Here is a 20,210-nt window from a genome sequence, read left to right on the forward strand (position 1 = left end):
GGTTAAGCGGCCGACTTCAGCTCAGGTCATGATCTCGTGGTCTGTGAGTTCGAGCCCCGCGTCAGGCTCTGGGCTGACAGCTCAGAGCCTGGAGCCTGTTTTGGATTCTGTGTCTCCCTCTCTCTGACCCTCCCCGTTCATGCTCTGTCTCTCTCTGTCTCAAAAATAAATAAACATTAAAAAAAAATTAAAAAAAAAAGAAACTAAAAAAAAAAAAACTAAATTAAATCACCTGTAGAAATTATGAAGCAAGCCACCGTCTATCTGTTCTGTGACCATATATAATTGCTGTTTACATCAAGATAGAAAGTCTGAACTATGAAGAGAAAACTGCCCCAGGGGAGGGGCGGAGAGAGAGGAGTGAGGATGAGTGAGGAGTGAGGGGCCATCTCCAGTCCTGGAAGTGAACCAAAGTTAACGATGCTCCCCAGGAAGCCAGAAGGTGCTTCCAGGAAAAAACAGCAATCTCTCTCTTTCTCTCTCATTATAAAGAGAGGTCAGAGCTGCTCAGCTGGTGTCCATATCCCTGAAAGGGAAATAGGGCTCTGTCTGTGTGATCAGCCTGTTCTGCGCCATTCCCAGAGCAAGAAGGAGGAAGGATTACGAAGATTCTGCCGGAAGACAACTATGACCTATAATGGCTGGAGGTTGGCAGAAAAAGAGAAAGCAGTCTGAGGGCATGACCAGGCTGTAGGATAAAGCCGGCAGGGAAGGTTCCCAACCTCTTCCCTGCAGAAGCAGCGCTAGGGGGGCCAGGAGATGGGCAACACCTTCACTTCCCACCCATAAGCCTCCTGGGCAGCTACCACTAAGATGGGCCAGATGAGGCCTCCACGTGGATCAGGAAGAGAGGGATTCTACCCATACCTGTGCACACATGCCCAATACACCAGGTATCAGAGGCCCTCCTGTGGTAGGCAGAATTTTGGTCCTATGACTTTCTCATTCTGATGTTACTCCCAGACTTTGTTCCCTTAACATGGTAAAAGGGATTCTGAAGATGTAACTGAGATTATTAATCAGCTGACTTTAAAATAGGAAATTATATTGGGTTATTGGGGTAGGCCTAATCTAATAACATGATCCCTTAAAAGCAAAAGGAGAGACCTTTCTCTGGCTGGTAGCAGAAGGCGGAAATTTGAAGCATGAAAAGGATTGACACGCCATTGTTGGCTTGAAGACAAAAGGAGGCATGCCAAGGAAATGGGGACCTCAGTCTTACAGCCACAAGGAACTGAATTCTGCCAACAATCAAAATGAGCCTGAAGTAGACTCTCCCCCCAAGTCTCCAGATAAGAGCCCAGACTGGCCCACACCGATTTTGGCCTTGTGAGTCCCTAAGCAGAGGACTTAGTTGATTCTACCTGGACTTCTGACTCATAGAAACTGAAATGATACATTTCTGTGGCTTTAAGCTCCTAAATTTGTGACAGTTTGTTACAGCAGCAATGGAAAGCTAATATACTTCCCAAAATCAAAATCAAATCAACTCCAGAAATAGTTGCTAAGCATTTATTAGGTATGAAACTCTAAAGTTCCAGGGCCATGGGTAAAAACATAGTCCAGCTACCAGGGAGGGGCACATCCATCATTAGACTGGATTTTCACTTAGTCAAAAGCAGTGAGACTGAAATGCCGATGTCCCTGAGAAAGAGCTCATAAGACTAACACTATCCCCCTTGAAGTTCATGAGGAGGGATAGGAGGACAGGAGGCCACTCAGCACCAGGCACAGGACATTGTTAAGAGGGAAGACTTAGCCATGAGGTGCTAGCCATGATGCTTAAATGGCTATACAGTCCTTCACTGGGCCTAGCCTGTTGCTCTCATCTCCATGGGACACAAGAGCCTCCCCAATGCAGCTCTGAACAATATGGGGTCTGACTCGTACTGCCAGCCCCTGGACCTGGGGAAGATGAAAAATAGCTCAGCAGAGCTCTTTCTTCACTCCCAGAGACTCAGCCCCATCCTGAGTCTGTTATTTATCTGGGGGCAGGGCAGTGCAGGATGGCACAAACTTGTTAAATTAGGCAATCCACATTTCTTCCCTACAGCTTGAGGCCACAATGGTTAAGACATCTATTTCTCCCAGTGGAAGTGAAAGCTGGGATCCCTCAGGGAAGAAACTATATACTAAGGTCATTAAGACCACTGATTCAAAATAGGATTCACAGGGGACGCCTGGGTGGCTTAGTTGGTTAAGCATCTGACTCTCAGTTTTGGCTCAGGTCATGATCTCATGGTTCTCAGGTTTGAGCCCTGCATCAGGCTCTGTGCTGTGTGAATTCTCTCTCTCTCTCTCTCTCTCTCTCTCTCTCTCTCTGCCCTTCTCCAGCTTGTGCTGGAGAATAAATAAATAAACTTAAAAAAACAAAACCAAATAGGATTCACAGAAACGGTGTTCAGGTCTGGCCCTTGGCCTGTGACATCCTGGAGGATAAATTCATACTGCTCCTTTTTGGGTATGGACTTTCTCCAAAATGGAACTATTTTTACTATTTTCTCCGACGATAACTGATCATGGTATAACATTCATGCAAAACAGCAAATACAAAACCAACCCCATGATTCCAAGTTGCAAAAATACCTCTGGTTAACTGATGGGTATTTCCAAACTACTTTTAGTATATATTCACATATGTACAGAGAAACCCAGGCCCTTTCAATGTAAATAAGATACTATATATTATTCATAGTCTCTCTCACCTAAGAAGATGCAGTATATCAATACATAGACCTAGCTTACAATTTTTACTTGCTCCATTGCTGTAATAGCTGCATTGTTTATAAAGGGAAAATTTTCTTCATCCAAAGGGGATTGATTAAATAAATTATGGTCCATCTATACCATGAAATTCCATGTGGCCATTGAAAAAATATGTAGATCTATTTATGCTTATACGAAAGTGTTTAAAAAATAAATTTAATAAGCAAAGTGAGAACCGTTACATATACTATAATATCATTGTTTAAAAAAGAAAGAAATATTTAAATAAATATTTAAAAAGTATATACAGCTGTAAATAGTAGTTATGGCAAGAGTGAATGGTGTTTGAAAGAAACCCAGTTTTATTAGTTAAGGAGAAACTTTTGTATACTGCTTTCTTTGCCTTTTTTTGACATCTGAATGCTTCTTTACTAACTCAATTAACTGAGGAACTCCTTATTCTGTCCATCATTATATCATTGTATTTTAAGAAAAATACCTGCTCTTATAAAGTCACTGAATAAATATTTACTTGAAGACTTTACAGACTAATTTATTAAAAATATCCCAGTTAACATCCTGCACTTGCTTTTCTGTTCTGAAGTAAGGTTTGAGACTGCTTTCAGACCTTTCCCATCTCTCCACTGACACAAGGCAACATCTTCCCTTGAAAAGTCCCAGTTCCTGGAGTAACTTACCAACAGAGGAAGATGTCGGTAAATGTCTCTGCTGTGGTGAAAAGTGCAAATATAATCCAGTACATCATCCATTTGACCTGTTGAAAGAGAAAGCAACAAAGCTAGTAGAAAACGTCAGGGCTAAATGGCCAGCTGCCCAACATCAAGAAGAAGAAGAAAAAGTGGACAATGAGGTATGTTCCGGTAGTGTATCCAGCATTTGTAACCCCTTCTCCCTATTCTTCCATAACCTGTGTCCAGTTCCACTCCAGGCCTTGGGTCTGGAGGCAAACACACTTTTTCCACAAGTGATCCGGGCTCCAGGTCCAAGTAGTCTCTGGGTGACCTTCAGTAGCCCTCAGGTAAGCTAGGGGGACCTGCAGACCAGGAGTGACTCAGGATTCAGTTAGGCCATTTTTTCCAAGACTAACACCAGGTTAGTAAACTCTCCAGAGTTTACACTGGAGAGACACACTTTGGAAAGAACTTTAACCAGATGAGACTTTCTGGTATGTAATGGTGGTCACTTAAGAAAGCTTTCCTGTGGAAAAGTCTCACAACTCCTCACAGAAACTGGATCTTTTTAAAAAAGTCTCTCCCACGTGAACATCTCTATCCATTTCAACTGCCTCTCTCCCCCAGTAGAGTCTTCGTCACCTATCTCCTGAACTACTCCAACAGTCTTCTAACTGCTTCCTTTGTCTTAGGGCTTCCCCCCGCTCCCACCAACCCATCCTATAAACAACCTCTATACTAATCTCCCAAAACCAAAAACTTATCAGACTACTCCCTAACTTAAAATCTCCCAGACTGCAGAATAAAGTCCAAATTCCTTAGTCTTCTCCTTCTAGTTTCTGGTCATGGTGGAGTGAGGTATTTGACTAGCTTTCCTGCCAACAATGATAACAAACTCTAAACAAAATATTTAATTTTTTTAATGTTTGCTTATTTTTGAAAGAGAGAGAGAGAGCACAAGTGTAGGAGGGGCAGAGAGTGAAGGGAACAGAGGATCTGAAGCAGGCTCTGCGCTGATACCAGTGAGCCCGATGTGGGGCTCAAACTCACGAACTGTGAGATCATAACCTGAACCAAAGTCGGGTGTTTAACTGAATGAGTCACCCAGGCACCCCTAAACAAAATATTTAAAAACAACTGTTTGAAGGTACTAGAAAACTATCAAAAGCTGGCAGAAACTGGAAGGGATTCAACTCTTAAAATAAGGAAACCATACCAGATAGATCCATGTTAATTTGGCTGGGAACAATCCCCAGCTGGCAAATCATGGAGCAGATAGAACTCAAGAATAAACCCATAGTCCTTTTCTTTTCTTTTCTTTTTAAAAAAAATTTTTTCAACGTTTTATTTATTTTTGGGACAGAGAGAGACAGAGCATGAATGGTGGAGGGGCAGAGAGAGAGGGAGACACAGAATCTGAAACAGGCTCCAGGCTCTGAGCCATCAGCCCAGAGCCCGACGCGGGGCTCGAACTCACGGACCGCGAGATCGTGACCTGGCTGAAGTCGGACGCTTAACCGACTGCGCCACCCAGGCGCCCCTGCTTTTTTTTTTTTAAAGAGAGTGACATGCATATGTGCATGAACAGGGGAGGGGCAAAAGGAGAAGAAGAAAGAGAATCTTAAGCAGGCTCCATACCCAGTGCAGAGCTGAACACAGGGCTAGTTCCCATGACCATGAAATCATCAGCTGAGCCAAAATCAAGAGGTGGATACTTAACTGACTGAGTCACCCAGGTGCCCCAGGAAGAAACTCATTATCTTTTTGCCTGAGGAACTGCAGAATGAAATTTGAGACCCTAGAAATGTTGGAAATTAAGAGGGAAAAAAATCACAGACAGGGATGCTATAAGGGGGCAGGACACAAAATCCACATATAAATTCCCTTTAAATATTTGCCTGGCCCCTGAATTGCACAGAATCAGGTAATACTCCAAGGTTTCTGAGAAAAAACAAAGATGGAAAGCTGAAAAAGTTGAGCAGAAATTTAATTTCACCCCACTGTAGTAGAAACAGAGTTTGGAGTTCAAGTCCTGCCAAGTTAGAGGAACTTGGTAAACATTCGAGAATCTCCACTGAAACATCTAAAAGGCCATACCTTAGGAAGAAACATTACATCCCAGGACTAAGAGATCAGCTCTAAGACTACGGACAAAACTGAAATACCCTTGCCCCAATAAAACGTAAAATTTAGCTGCCATAAGATCAAGATGAGTTTAACTACCTACTAGAACAAAACTCAACATTCTTTACAAGAATGTAACATAACCTTACAGCAAGATTACAGGATATAAGGTTAATATATAAAAGTCAATTGCATTTCTAAACATCTGGACAAATGGAACTTGAAAGTTAAAAAAACAGTATCATTTACATTAGCAGCAAAAAAATGAATTTCTCGGGAATATATCTAACAAAATATATAAAAGATCTATATGAAGAAAACTACAAACTCTGAAGAAAGAAATCAAAATAGAGCTAAATAAATGGAGACATATTCTATGTTCAGGGACAGGAAGACTCAATATTGTCAAAATGTCAGTTCCTCCCCAGTTAATCTATAGATTCAATGAATCTAAATCAAAATGTCAGCAAATCCTTTTGTGGATGTGAACAAACTGATTCTAAAGTTTATCTGGAAAGGTGAAAGACCAAGAATAGCCAACATAATACTGAAGAAGAACAAAGTTGTAGGCCTGACGCTATCTGACGTCAAGACTTACTATAAAGCTACAATGATCAAGACAGTGTTATTGCTAAAGGAATAGATAAATAGATCTATTTTTAGAATAGAGAAATATAATAGAGAGCCCAGAAATAGACCCTATAAGTATAGTTAATCGATCTTTGACATAGCAGCACAGGCAATTCAATGGAGAAAGAATAGTGTTTTTTTTCTCCCCCAAATGGTGCTAGAACAACTGGACATCACATGAAATAAAAAGATAAGTAAAGTTTCCGATTCTGTGTCTCCCTCTCTCTCTGCCCCTCCCCCGTTCATGCTCTGTCTCTCTCTGTCCCAAAAATAAATAAAACGTTGGAAAAAAAAAAAGATAAGTAAATTAGTAAGTGAATAAGAAAATGAGTGAATAAATAAATGAATGAATCTAGGCACTGGTCTTACAACTTTCACAAAAATTAACTCCAAATGTATCATAGGCCTAAAGGAAGATGCAAAACTATAAAACTTCTAGAAGATAACACAGAAGAAAACCTAGGTGACCTTGGGCTTGGCAATGACGTTTCAAATACAACAGCAATAGCATGAACCATGGAAGAAAAAAATTCATAATTTGGACTTCATTAAAATTAAAAACTTCTGCTCTGCAAGACACTGTTAAGATAATTAAAAGATAAGCCACAAAGTGGGAGAAAATATTTTCAATACATATATCTGATAAAGAACCCATATCCAAAAATACAAAGAACTCTTAAACTCATAAAAATCTCATAAAAAATAAACAACCCAATTAAAAACTGGGCAAAATATCTGAACACCTCACCAAAAAAGATATACAAATACATAACAACTTATTAACAAATCTTTTTTTATGAAACCTAAATTTTTCTTCTGTCACCACTTAACAAGACACTTATCCTAGGAGGACAAGGTAGGATTCAATATTATTTTTCTTGAAAAATATAAATATGTTAAACAATCTATAGGAAAAAGTAGATATAATGAGTGAAGAGATGAGGAATTTCAAGAGAAAGAAGGAAACTCTTTAAAAAGAACCAAATGATACCCTAAAACTGAAAAACAGAATATTTGAAATTTTTTAAATTACTTAACAGAATCAAGAGCAGACTGGATGCAACAAAAGAAAGGATCTGTGAACTTGAGTACAAGACAATAAGTCAATAAGACAAAAATATAGATTGGAAAAAACAGAGGCTCAATACCTATGGAACAGCATCAAGAACTAACATATATGGAATAGGAATTTTCAGAGGAAAAAGAGAATGGGACATAAAAATTATTTTAAGAAATAATGACTGAATTCTCCAGAATCAATCAAAAATAGCAAATCCAAAGAACCAGAGAGCTCAGAAAACCTCAAACAAGATAAATACAAAAAAAACCACACCCAGGCACATCACAGTAAAATTGCTGAAAAAGAAAATCTTAAGAGGTGGGGGGAAATACATACTACCTACAGGGGAACAACAATAGATGACTTTTCATAGGAAATGATGAATACCAGAAGAAATAAAATAACATATTTAAAGTGCTGAAAGAAAATAAATCAACCTAGAATTCTATACCCAGCAAAAAATATCTTTCAAAAATAAAGGCAGTTCTGGTGAATGCACATTGTTGTTGTGATTCTGAAACATGTGGCTCAAGAGATTATTTAGAGGTCTTCTTTATTCAGAAAAATGACTGTCCCCTGGTAACCACCCTGGTTTAATCCATCAAAAGTAACTACTGTCTCAGAGACTACATGTTATCAAGAGTACCTGCAGCAGAACAAGACTGTCAGTAGGGGGCAAAAAAGGTCTTTCCAACTGTACATTTCAAGGCATGCTAGGGCCCAGGATCCAGGAATTCCCAACAATGGTATCCAGGTACACAACCAGGAGCCTGATTTCCCACTCTATTGTCTTTTTCTTCTTAGCACTCGAACCATGCTTTAATATCTTCAATTAAAAACAAAGGACAATGAGGGGCACCTGGGTGGCTCAGTTGATTAAGCATCCAACTCTTTATTTCAGCCCAAGTCATGATCTCACCACTTGTGAGTTCAAGCCCTGGATCTGTGCCCTGGCAGCACAGAGCCTGCTTGGGATCGTCTCTCCTCATCTCTCTCTGCCCGGCCCCCACTTTCTCTTTTTCTCTCAAAATAAATAAACTTTAAAAAAAAAGGACAATGATAACAACAATAAAAAATCCCTTTCCTTGAAACAACCCTTAGCTATAAACTTCTCTAGTGAGTCATCTATACTCACAGTGTCTACTTCCTCATCCTCCACTTACTCAGTGCACTACATTCATTAAATTAATACTGCTCTCACTGGGGTTCCCACTTTATAACATACTTCAAGGGAGTATAGCTGACCCTTTTTCAGTTTGTTTACTAAATTTGCTTGACTTTCAGATGGGTACAAAGCTATCATTTTCTGAAAAGCTCCCCCAACACCACAACTGTCCTGGTTTCCTTCTTGACTTTCTGGCTACTTCTCAGGTTCACCAGTTTACCCACAAGGCTTTGTCCTAGACATTCTCTTCTAACTCTAAATAAGACAATCTCCCTGGGAAAACTCTGCATTCCTCACCTAATACAGCCAATCAATCATCAAGTTCTGTCACTTCCTGTCTCTTATTTCTGTTGAATCTATCTTCTCTTCATCCCCTTTGCCATTTGCTTACTTCAGACCACCAATATCTCCTATCTAGAATAGAACTACAGCCTTTTTCTTGGTCTCTAAACCCCTGACCTAATCTGACCTTTAATCAAATCTACTAATCTATCCTCCATATTCCAGTGAGAATGATCTTCTTAAATCCAAATTTGAGATTCTCCTTCCTACTTTAAAGTCTTCAACAGTGCCATACTGTTGTTAAGACTACTGTTGTTGTTCTTAAATTGGTTTACAAGTCCTTGCATAAATGAAACCCTCATTATTTCCATAAAAAGCTCCCTTCCACCCCAATACTTTCTTGAAATTTTCACTCCAATTATAATGAACCTCTTTCAGTTCTCTGAACAGTGCACCTTCTTTTGCCTACAGATTTCAGCCCTCAGATCTCAGCCTAAATATCATTTTCTCAAGGAAGTGTCCAAAGTTTGAGTAAGTACCCCCTCCTTTCTTCCTCCCACGCTGTCATACATGCTCCCTGTCATACACTTACCAGTCTGCTTTGAAAGTACCTATTTATTTCTATGATTTTATTACTAGATTGTAAGCTCCCTAAGAGTGGAGACAAGTTATTCTTGTACATCAGCATATCTCTAGTATTTAAAACCATTATTGGCACATAGTAGATACTACAGGGATATGTTTTGAATGACTCGATTAGAATGTTGGCTTTGTGAATGGGAAAGAAACGATGGGTTTTGTTGGTTTGTTTGTTTCGAGAGAGAGAGAGGGTACAAGTGATTGAGGGGCAGAGGTAGAGGGAGAGAGAGAATCCCATTAGGGGCAGAGAGAGAGGAGGGATACAGAGAGAAGTGGGGCTCACCTGAAGCAGGGCTTGTGCTCACTGGAAGCAGGACTCAAGCTCACCCAATGTGGGGCTCGAACTCAAGAACTGTGAGATCATGACCTGAGCCAAAGTCAGATGCTTAACAGACTAAGCCACCCAGATGCCCCAAGAAAGGATGGTTTTTATATGTTGAGAAAGAATATACTTTGGTAAATACTGGTTTAGGTGGCTTTTTGAGGAGAAGAGACAAAATTAGACAGCTTGCAAGGCAATAGATGTTTCCCATGAGTGCCTGTTGAATGGATGGCTGGGTATACATAGGGGGAAAGGGGCTTACTGAAGCTAAGGCATAGTGTGATATGGAGCCACTCACACCAGCAAGAAAGTAAAGAAAAAGGCAATTTAGGGAGGAAGTTGAGCTGCATAATGTTGAGGAGAGTCTGAGAGGACATTCAAGAAGAATGCCTAACAGGTTCCTGATAAAAGGATAAGACCAAATCTCAGAAGGGAGGTTGAAACTATGGACAAAGACGAGGGAGCCATGGCAAAGAGGAGGCTTGAAGTGTTAACCTAAAGAAGTTTCCATCATGCACTCCTTCACTTTAAATATTGTTATGCAGAAAGAAGGGTCTGAGAATGATTTGCTGAGTGAGACTAACAGGGTAAATGGAATATGTGACTCAGAGATGGAAACCATAAATAAATTACCAGGAAATGGTTTTCCCCATCATGCCACGGAGAAACCAAGTAATGGCTGTTTTTCCCCAAGGTTTGAAATAGAACTTGCCAAGTTTGAGGGATTCTATGTAATACTTACTATAAGATGAGGGGAATCCTGAGTGGGCCAGCATCCAGAACACAGAGCACCAGAATAGAGAGAGGAAGCTAGGCTGATTTGAGAAGGAATGTCCAGGAGCAACTCAGGAATAGATCGTTGACAGCATGACTGGGAAGTCCCTCTCAACTGGTCAGGGGCAGGATTCAGGAGTGAGGAGATAGGTGAGGAGCTGAGACTCTAGACCATAGCAAGAGGGTAGGAAGCAGAGCCTAGACACTTTTCATGAACCACAAAGGCAGGCTGAGATCGCACAGCTCATCGGACCCTACCTCCTGGGACTCCTGGCAGCCTTCAAAAGGCCTCCCCCATGGGCTGGGGAGGTAGTAGGCTTAGTCACCACTTTTGCCTCACCTCATCTTTGGACCTTCCCCTACACCAGCCACACTAATATTTCTTGAGCCTTTCACACGCTCTTTCATATCCGAGCCTTGCTTCAGCCCCACAGAGAATTACCTATGCCTGTGACTGAGAAAGAAAAAATATGAGCCTGGTTTACAGATCACTCTGCACCATCTGTTAGCATGAGCTCACAGCAGACATCTGTACAGTCAGGGGTGACCTGGAGAGAGTAGCAAAAGTGACAGTCCCCTGCAGGCAGAACTTTGAACAGTGCACTTAGCCTGGAAGGAGAAATGTCCTGAGGTGATGCCTTTACACTGCCACCAGGTATATTAACCGTATTTTCTTATTTTCTGTATTTCTGATCCTCTGGCATCTGAAGTTTCACTGGCTGGGGAAAGACCACCCCTCCCAAGACTAGCCAAGACTTAGAGATAGCAAAGGACTTGCCCTGGAGCACATCTTTCATATGCAAACTGACCAGTCCAGATCCCATACTCCAAACTCCCTCCTTCACAGAGCTCTCACAGATTGAGCCAATATTCCCCAGCCCTAGTCACTCCAGAACCCACTGAAATTACTCAAACTAGCCAATCCTAAACCTGCTTACACTGCTTAGCCTTGGCTTTGCCAAAGACACCACAATAAAGAGTGTGGCTCCCTCTGACTCCTGACAGACCCTGGTGTTCCCCCATGTGGCCCTCCCTGGCATGCTGGGCCTCCTACTTCTGGGAAATGGTAAGAACTTCTTCCTTCATGACAGTCATTTCTGTGTCTGCATGCCTTACCTAACCCGATGAAAACAAATCCCAGGTATGTTTTATTTTTTTATTATTTTTTTAATTTTTAAAAAAATCTTTATTTATTTTTGAGACAGAGAGAGACAGAGCATGAGCAGGGGAGGGGCAGAGAGAGAAGGAGTCACAGAATTCGCTGTTAGCTGTTAGCAGGCTGTTAGCAGAGCCTGACATGGGGCTCGAACTCACAGACCTCAAGATCATGACCTGAGCCGAAGTCGGACGCTTATCCGACTGAGCCATCCAGGTGCCCCAACAAATCCCAGGTACATTTTAAAACACCAGATAAGGATCGACTAAATAGTAAGGTACCTGGAAGGAACAAGACTGAGCGACTGGTGTCAAAGTGGTTTAGGAATGATGTGAATCGGCCCACGGAATTTAGATATTTGTGGTTCTTGCTCATGCTCACCAAAAGGTCCCCATGGCAGGGGATGCTTTTGGTAATCAAGAGGATAGATGACAAGCCCTGTGGATGTCAGCAAGACACTTTCCTCAGGGTGATAGGGCATGTTCAATGTGCTCATAAACCAGTGGCCATGGGGAAGTGACAGAGGTAGCAGATGGGCTTAGCGATGTGGAATCCCTCTCACCAAGGCCGACCTGACCACAACCACTGCTCAGAGACCAAGCTGCCAGCAGCAGCAAAAACCTCTGTGATGGTACCCTATCTCATGGCCTCAGCCAGACTCCTGGGAGCAGGCTCATCATACCAGACATCTTCCCCCACAGAAAAAGTAGGAGAGTCTTTTCTGGAACATTCATTTATTCTGCATGTGGACTTGCTTTCCCCCCCCAAGGTTTCTGGCAGCCACAGAGTAAGCTGTGGACTCAGTGTCCTTTTCATTTTGATGCATGCCACCCCACACTCTTTCTAACCAAGAGCCTTCTTTTATAGCAAAAGAAATCCAAGACTGTTAATAGGGTGATGCTTTTGGAAGTCTCTGATCTTACCATGCCCCCCCTCCCCCCCACCCCTCTGCCTCCATTACCCTGAGGCAGCTGGCCTTAAATTGTGTTGCAACAGCTTTGGGAGAGTTCAGGAAGAGAACCAGGTGGGAACAGTGAGCATTCTGTGTGGTTGATGCACTGCCCAGGAAGATGCAGTTTCTTCCATGAACCGGTAACCAACACAGGCTTCCGCAGCTGAGCCAGAATCTAAAGGTTCAGGGACCAAGGAAATGAGAGTGGTATTTCTTATGATTGGGCCTTTTGCCAGCTCCTTGCAACTCAATTTGTGGCTCATGGACCAGGACCACTGGAATCACCTAGGAACTTATTAGAGATGCAGAATCTCAGGACACACCCCAGACCTAATGGATCAGCGTCTACATTTTAGTAAAACCCTCTGTTCGTTCCATAAGCACACTGAAGTTTGAGAATCACTGGTCTAATGGATTCACAACATTTTTCTCTTTGCCCTCAAACCTCTGAGTTCTGCTTTTTTTTTTAAATTTTTTTAATGCTTATTTATTTTTGAGACAGAGAGAGACAGAGCATGAACGGTCAGAGAGAGAGTCAGAGAGAGAGGGAGACACAGAATCTGAAACAGGCTCCAGGCTCTGAGCACAGGCTCTGAGCCTCAGCACAGAGCCCGATGCGGGGCTCGAACTCACAGACTGCGAGATCATGACCTGAACTGAAGTCGGACGCTCAACTGACTGAGCCACCCAGGCGCCCCTGAGTTCTGTTTTTTAATACTTAATGGTACCTGAGGGATGAATGCTTTCATTGGGGATATCAAATGCTTCCAATGAAGTGAAAGCAGAAACTATACTGTTACCTGGCCATTTCAGGACCGCGATGGCCCTAGGAAATAGACAGTAAAGCGACTCATGGGCTTTCAAGGGTGACTGATCCTGATTAGCAAGGGGAACCAGAATTGCCACTAAACAACATGGCAGGAAGGAGGGTGCGTGGAAGTTAAGGAACCTTGGGGGGGGAATCTGAGTGTGATCATTCATATAAGCGAGTACAGCCTTGTTCAGAGGTAAAAGTCAGTGGATCATTACCACGGCCTTACAGAGGCAAGATTACTAAGGCCTCAGATTCCCTAAGAATGAAAATTTAGGCCACACCCTGGATAAGGAACCCCCCACTCACTAATGCTCTAACTGAAGACAAAGGGAACATGGATTAAATGGTAGAAAAAGGAAGTAATAGGAAAAATGGTGAAAGATTTTGGAATGGGTACCCTGTAGAATGCTAGATGCTGTCCAGAGCCCCCTTCTGAATTATGTTGATTCTACATGTCTTGTTTTTCAGTATCTTTGAGCTATTTTAAAATGTTGTAGGGGCGCCTGGGTGCCTCAGTCGGTTAAGTGTCTGACTTCAGCTCAGGTCATGATCTCACAGTTTGTGGGTTTGAGCCCTGTGTCAGGCTCTGTGCTGACAGCTCGGAGCCTGGAACCTGCTTCAGATTCTGTGTCTCCCTCTCTCTGCCCCTCCCCCGCTCACGCCCTGTCTCTCTCTCAAAAATAAATAAACACAAAAATTGTTTTTTAATTTAAAATATTGTAAGTTATAGAAAACTGACTACAACGCAAATGATTTTGTCCATAGAGGTACAACTGATCTCCCCACACTCCCCCAAAGTTAGCTGAATATCTATTAACAAATTCATTTAATCATTCCTGCCTGCTTATATAACGTCTGTTCTTTGGCATCTCCTTTGAATTGTTTTTATTTTTTTAACACCTTACTGGTTCCCTTATTAATTAATAAGTTAAGTAAAACTTTCAACGTGTGTCAACTTTATTTTTGTACAAGAGTCATGAGTTTGCCTTTAAAACATTATCTTTTAGCAGAATACATAATATCACCTATGAACCCATGACTACTTGCATGACTAAGGACGATAGCTTCTATCCATATTTTCTTCCTTTCTGTGTTATGTATAGACTTAAATATTTTAACTAGTTTTATTCTTATGCATTCTCTTTCTCTCCCTCATATAGTATATGGGGTATGTCAATGATGGGTCACTTGCTAGTTTAATTTTTAGAGTTCTGCACATTAAGGTCAGAGTCTGAGGAGAAGGCTTTGCCAGAAATACTGGATCTGGTGCTGGACTCAGGTAAAAAAAAAAAAAAATCTGGATTTGCCAAGGACATAAATTATATAGCATTCTTGTTGGAAAGTTTTTTTTAAAGCCAAAATATGGGCAAAGGAGTGAATGTGGGTGTTGATCAGCCAAAGAGGTAACTGACATGGAGATGTATATTTGTTTTTTTCTACCAACATCCAATGCCTTCTAATTTGGGGAAAGTCTCCCAGTACGAGGATGTTTGTGGGAGGCAAGGCCTGTTATATAGGCTTAGGAAAAAAAATCAAACACTTGCATTTAGGATTTTTGAATCTTCAGGGAATGTGCCAGATAGCTGGCAGCCAGTGTCCCTGGTGGTGACATTGGCAGCAGATTCCTCACCAGAGCCTTCCTGTGACGTGAGCTTGGCTGTCATCTCAGTGAGATGTGACTATAGAAGAATGGTCAGAGATGCTACTCGCTGGCTCTGAAGATGGAGGAAGGGGCACGAGCCAAGGGACACGGCTGGCCTCTAGGAACTGGGACAGACGAGGAAATGGACTCTCCCCTAAAGTCTCCTGCGGCGCCTGGGTGGCTCAGTCGGTTAAGCGGCCGACTTCGGCTCAGGTCATGATCTCGCGGGGCGTGAGTTCGAGCCCTACGTCGGGCTCTGTGCTGACAGCTCAGAGCCCGAAGCCTGTTTCGGATTCTGTGTGTCCCTCTCTCTGACCCTCCCCTGTTCATGCTCTGTCTCTCCCTGTCTCAAAAATAAAAATAAAAATAAAAATGTTAAAAAAAAAAAAAAAGTCTCCAGAAGGAAGGTAGCCCTGCTTGATTTGAACACAGTGAGACCCATGACACTTCTGACTTCTAGCACTGGGAGACAATACCTTTGTGTTGTTCTAGGGCCCTGCATTCCAGTAATTTGTTACAGTGGCAATAAAAAACTAATACAGTGGGCTACTGTAACATGCCAGGGAAAACACGAAGAGAAGAGAAGTGCATTTAAGAGAGTGGCAGCACAGGAGGAGAGGCCTGGTTGAAGGATCATTAGGGGGGCAGGGACGAGGGATGCCGTCTCGAACCAGGTGTGTGTACAGGGCTGGGTGGTGAGGGGGAGGCGGAAGTTGGAAGCAATTCCAGGTTTCTTTCTTGGATAAATGGGCTTAGTGGTCAAAAGGAGGAAAAGAGGTGAGTGTAATGGTGAGTGTGAATGTGTGTGAGAGTGCACGTGAGAGTGTGGGGTGTGAGGGGTGTGTGTGGGTGTGTGAGAGTGAGAGAACATGTGCAAGAGCACATGAGTGTATGTGAGAGCACATGAGAACGGGAGAACATGTCGGGGAGCATGTAAGTGTTGTGTGAGTGTGCGAGTGAGAGCACATGTGAGAGCAAGTGAGAGGGAGTGAGATTGTGAGTGCGTGTGAACGAGTGCAGGGAAAGCAGACGGGTCTCTCCTAATACCACGCGGCTCCTCCGTCTCGATGCCATTTTTACCAAGAAACTTTCTAATCTTAACTCTCAGGTTTTCCCTCCTGGGAAAAGCTCGTGCTCGCCAGCCAACGCAAACAGCTGCTCAGCTCGTCAGTGATATTTTTCACTCCAAATTAATGAATTGCCATTTTAGTCATAAACCAGGCTCCTGTGAGTTTGGTCAGAGCAAAACAATTTACCGGCGTCTGAGCTTCCCCCAGATGAGTTGACAGAATTGAGTTTCTGGCCCTGCAAAGTAGAGGATCAGACCCCGCACCACGGTGGCCCTGATTACGCTTCCTTACCAGGCTCAGCTTTCCCGCACCCCAGGCTGAAAGGAAGAGAGAGACACCTTGGAAACCCTGTGCCAAGCCAATCTCGAATCGTGAGGTTCTGTGCTTGCAACCTGACACCTATTTATAGTTCACACTCCGAGATTCCCTCGAATATACCAGGGACCCAGCCTCCAGAGAGCACACCCCTATCTAGACCCCCTGCTTCATAGCAGATGCAAGCCCAAGCCAGCAGTTCTGGGAAACTGAGGGAACGGGGCGGGGGTGGGGGGAAGTTCTGGTAGCAGTTGATCTGGAGGTGGCTGATTTCATCATAAAGGCACCCTGGAAAATCTGAGAAAGAAAGTGACTTTCAAATATGCTTTATTTCTTTACCTGTGCCAAACTTCCAAAATGACAGCTGAGTAAAAGAGGGAGAACAAAGACCCTTTGTCCCTCGCAACGCTAGGGGCCGGGATTGTTGATATCCACCCCTCAGATTAGGATCCAAGGCTCTTGGAAGTTAGGTTTCCTGTCCAGCATTGCAGCAATCAAATGACAGAGCCAGAACTTGACTTCAGACTCCTGATGCCCAAATCCACATGCTTTGTACTTTGACCTGGGTTTCTGCGCTACCATGGGATGGGGTACCCTTTCCTCATCACCCACCCCATGTAGGTCTTTGTCGAGCAGGGGTGGTCTGATGATTCTCCTGCCTAGAGGTGCCCCGCACATCTAGAGCTGTGATGGTGCCACCCAGCAATAATATGGTCCTCCAACCTCTAAGTATTCTGGATTCCCTTCTCAGCGCCTGCACCAAGGAGGGCATAGGGCATCCTGCTTCTCTCAACACTTCACATCCAGCTTCCCCGCAACCATCAGGCCCCCACCAATAAGAGCTACTTACATATTCTTTAATGTCCTTTGATTTCACAGCCTTGTAGGAATAATACGCAGGGTAAAGGGTGCCAAATATAAGCCTGGAGGGAAGACAGAGAGAGAGAGAGAGAGAGAGAGAAAAGAGAAATGTCATTTTCATTCATTCTATTTGATGGAAAAGGTCTGTCTACAATGCCAAAAGCACTTCTCCATGCTCCAGAAAATGCTGCTGAGAGGCTTGATCTAGTTTTATGAATGCCCTAAAGGTTTCCTCCCCTAGCTGGGATGTGCTTGGAACCTCTGTCTTCTATTTCAGTGGCACATCCACCTCCCTTCGGTCTGTGATTTGGCAACATGAAAGAGTGATCCAGGGTCATGGAAGCCAAAACCGGGGGTGAGAGTGGGTGTGGGAAGCCAAGTTGAGCAGCCATGACCCCTGAAATTAAAGGTCAAACTCTCCTCTCCTGCTAATCCCCACTGCTGCTCTATAAAGCCCACCCATACCTTGGGCTTCCTCCTCTAAAATAAACTTTTCACTTAAAGTTCCTTCAAATTTCACTCCCCTCACGCTTGATTCCCACATCCTGCAGCCAGAATCAGCTTTTCAAATCGTAAATCCAATCAAGCCAACCCCTCTTTCCCAATACACACATCCCCACCCTGCATCAACCTGCTTCTCACTGCTCTTAATAAGAGGAAGGAAAAGTGAGACCAGCACAACCGCTTGGGTATCAGCTCCCACTGATCCCTGCCCAGGGCTGCAGGGGGTCATTGAATAATTTGACTCTCACCCTCTCACCCCTGCCCCTAAGGACCTGCATGGCATAGCTCCACCACCTTGCAGCATCCCCTCTCAAAGCCTCTGCCTGTGCTGTTCTCGCTTTCTGGAATCTTCCCTTTCCCTTCTTTGCTTGTTAATGCCTGTTCATCTATCAGATCCTGGCTCTATCATGACTTCCTCATGGAAGATATGCCCAACTTTACCAACTAGGTCAAATCTCCTACTACATGAGGTACACAACATCAAAATGCTCACTTTGATGGACAACATCTCCCGAACTCTAAGTGCCTGCAGACCACAGAATGAATCTGTTTTATTCCACAATGTGTTCTCAGCACCTCAATGGCTCTCAATGGATATTGAGACACCTCCAAGTGTCAATTCAGGTGTAAGCTGATTGGGAACAGAGGCACTCTGGTGGTCCCAGACCCCACATGAGCCAACATCTCCTCTGACAAGCCCACAGATAGAGAGCCTCTAGGGTCCCTGCAAGGAGACACCACACGCAGGAAGCCCAAAGCCATGGCTTCCTCATCAGGTATTTAGAGGCCATACAGAGAAATTCCAGTCCAGATTCAATGTACCAAGCAGGGGTCAGTTTTACTAAAAGCTCTGTGGCCAGGTAACACCTTCACATTTCACATTCATCAGGTTTCCGGGGAAAAACGGAAAGTGAGTGGAACTGAGTCCATTTCTGATGCTGAAAGAGAAAGGGCTTTGTAACCTTGACTCATACAGGCCTTGCACTAAGTGCTTTATATGCATTACCTCAGGCCTCAGACTTGCCTTGATTAAAAAACAAAAAACAAAAAACAAAACGTCTTTTACAGACAGGATACCAACACATGGAGTAGGCAGTCACTTGCTTCTCTAAGGTTGTGGGACCATAAGAAGTAAATCAGGGGCTAGAACCCAGCCAGGTTGGCCTCCTCCAAGCCTGGCTTCTGACCACCACTGCCTACTGCTTTGGAGAGCCAGGCCATCCTTTGGGAAGGCCAGAATTCTGTGTGGGGAGCAAGAGAAGCCAGCAAAGGGGACAACAGAGTAGTCTGAAAGGAAGGGGAGAATGAAGGACTGGGGGAGGCAGGAAAGGAATTTTAAGAAAGAGAAAGAAGGCAACAGTTTCAAAGGCACTGGGCAGGCCAAGGGGGATATCTCTTGTGGGAGTCCACTGGGCTGAATAATGAACCAGCTTGGTGAGGGAGGTCTCCTCAACCACTCCTCCCAAGCATCCTCAGATGTCAGGGAGTCTCAGTTTCTTGTGAGGCCTTTCCCCTTATCCAAACCACCCGTAATGGTTTCTTCGATGTCTGTCTCTCCTAAAAGACTATATGTTTTCCAAAGCCCAGGATGGTATCTGTCTCATTCATAATGCACCCCCCCCCCACCCGGGCCCTGGCAGGTGCTCAATAAGTACCCATTCACTGTGTGAAGTTTCAAGAGTGGGGAAGTGAAAGCCAGAGCCGTCCAGGGGACAATTGTGACCTTGGGACTGAGGTCTCAGCATCCAGCAGGGAAGCCAGACGGCACCAGGCTGATTCAGCAAAGCCTCAGGCACAGTGCCACAGGTTCCGGAGAAATAAACACACCGCTCCTTTGGCACAGATGCCCTGGTTATTAGCCACGTCTGCCAGGATGGCTTCCAGCCCCTGCCTTGAGGCAGCATGTGAGCTTCAGAAAAGAGAGAGGTGGAAAACACATCATGACCCAGGGCCAGCTTATTGATTTGTTCCTCTGTGAACCCCAACAAGTAGAGTGGAGACACTGACACCATCTGAGTGGTCACAAAACCGGAAAGCCTCAAGGACACCCAGACAAGAGAGGCTGTGCTCCGTCTGCTGGACCCCTGCTGTGACATGGTGGCCAGTGTTCCCCTGCGTGCCACCCCACCCCATGTTTGACGGCACAGGGACCACAAGACAAATTTGTTTTCCAGCCTCTAAAGCTTCAATTAGGCCAGCAGGTAGTGGGAAACACCTAGCTCTTCACTGCTCAGGACAGAAGAATGAGATTAAAACGGCAAGTTCTGGGGTGCCTGGGTGGCTCAGTCAGTTAAGCATCCAACTCTGAATTGTAGCTGAGGTCATCATCTCACAGTTCGTGAGTTCGTGCCCTGCGTTGGGCTCCGCGCTGACAGTGCTTGGGATTCTCTCTCCCTCTCTCTCTGCCTGTCCCCCCACTTGTCCCCCACCCCAAAATAAATAAAATTTAAAAAAATTATTTAAAAATTGGCAACTTCTACCAAATCTGTTCTGGAGAAAAGA

At 43.8% G+C, this 20,210-nt stretch overlaps 1 protein-coding gene across 5 annotated transcripts in view; it reads right to left on the reverse strand.

The window, feature by feature from the left end:
• Positions 1-20,210, reverse strand: part of REEP1 (receptor accessory protein 1) — a 112,923-nt gene that overhangs the window by 40,613 nt on the left and 52,100 nt on the right. For all 5 annotated transcript variants that reach the window (XM_043603911.1, XM_043603907.1, XM_043603909.1 and 2 more), the window contains exons 2-3: positions 17,194-17,266; positions 3,405-3,481 (exon numbers count right to left, since the gene is read on the reverse strand). In XM_043603911.1, coding sequence (XP_043459846.1) covers positions 3,405-3,481; positions 17,194-17,266 — 150 coding nt within the window. The remainder of the gene's footprint in view (positions 1-3,404; positions 3,482-17,193; positions 17,267-20,210) is intronic.

Source organism: Prionailurus bengalensis, chromosome A3, assembly GCF_016509475.1.
Source record: "Prionailurus bengalensis isolate Pbe53 chromosome A3, Fcat_Pben_1.1_paternal_pri, whole genome shotgun sequence".
Taxonomy (NCBI): Eukaryota; Metazoa; Chordata; class Mammalia; order Carnivora; family Felidae; genus Prionailurus; species Prionailurus bengalensis.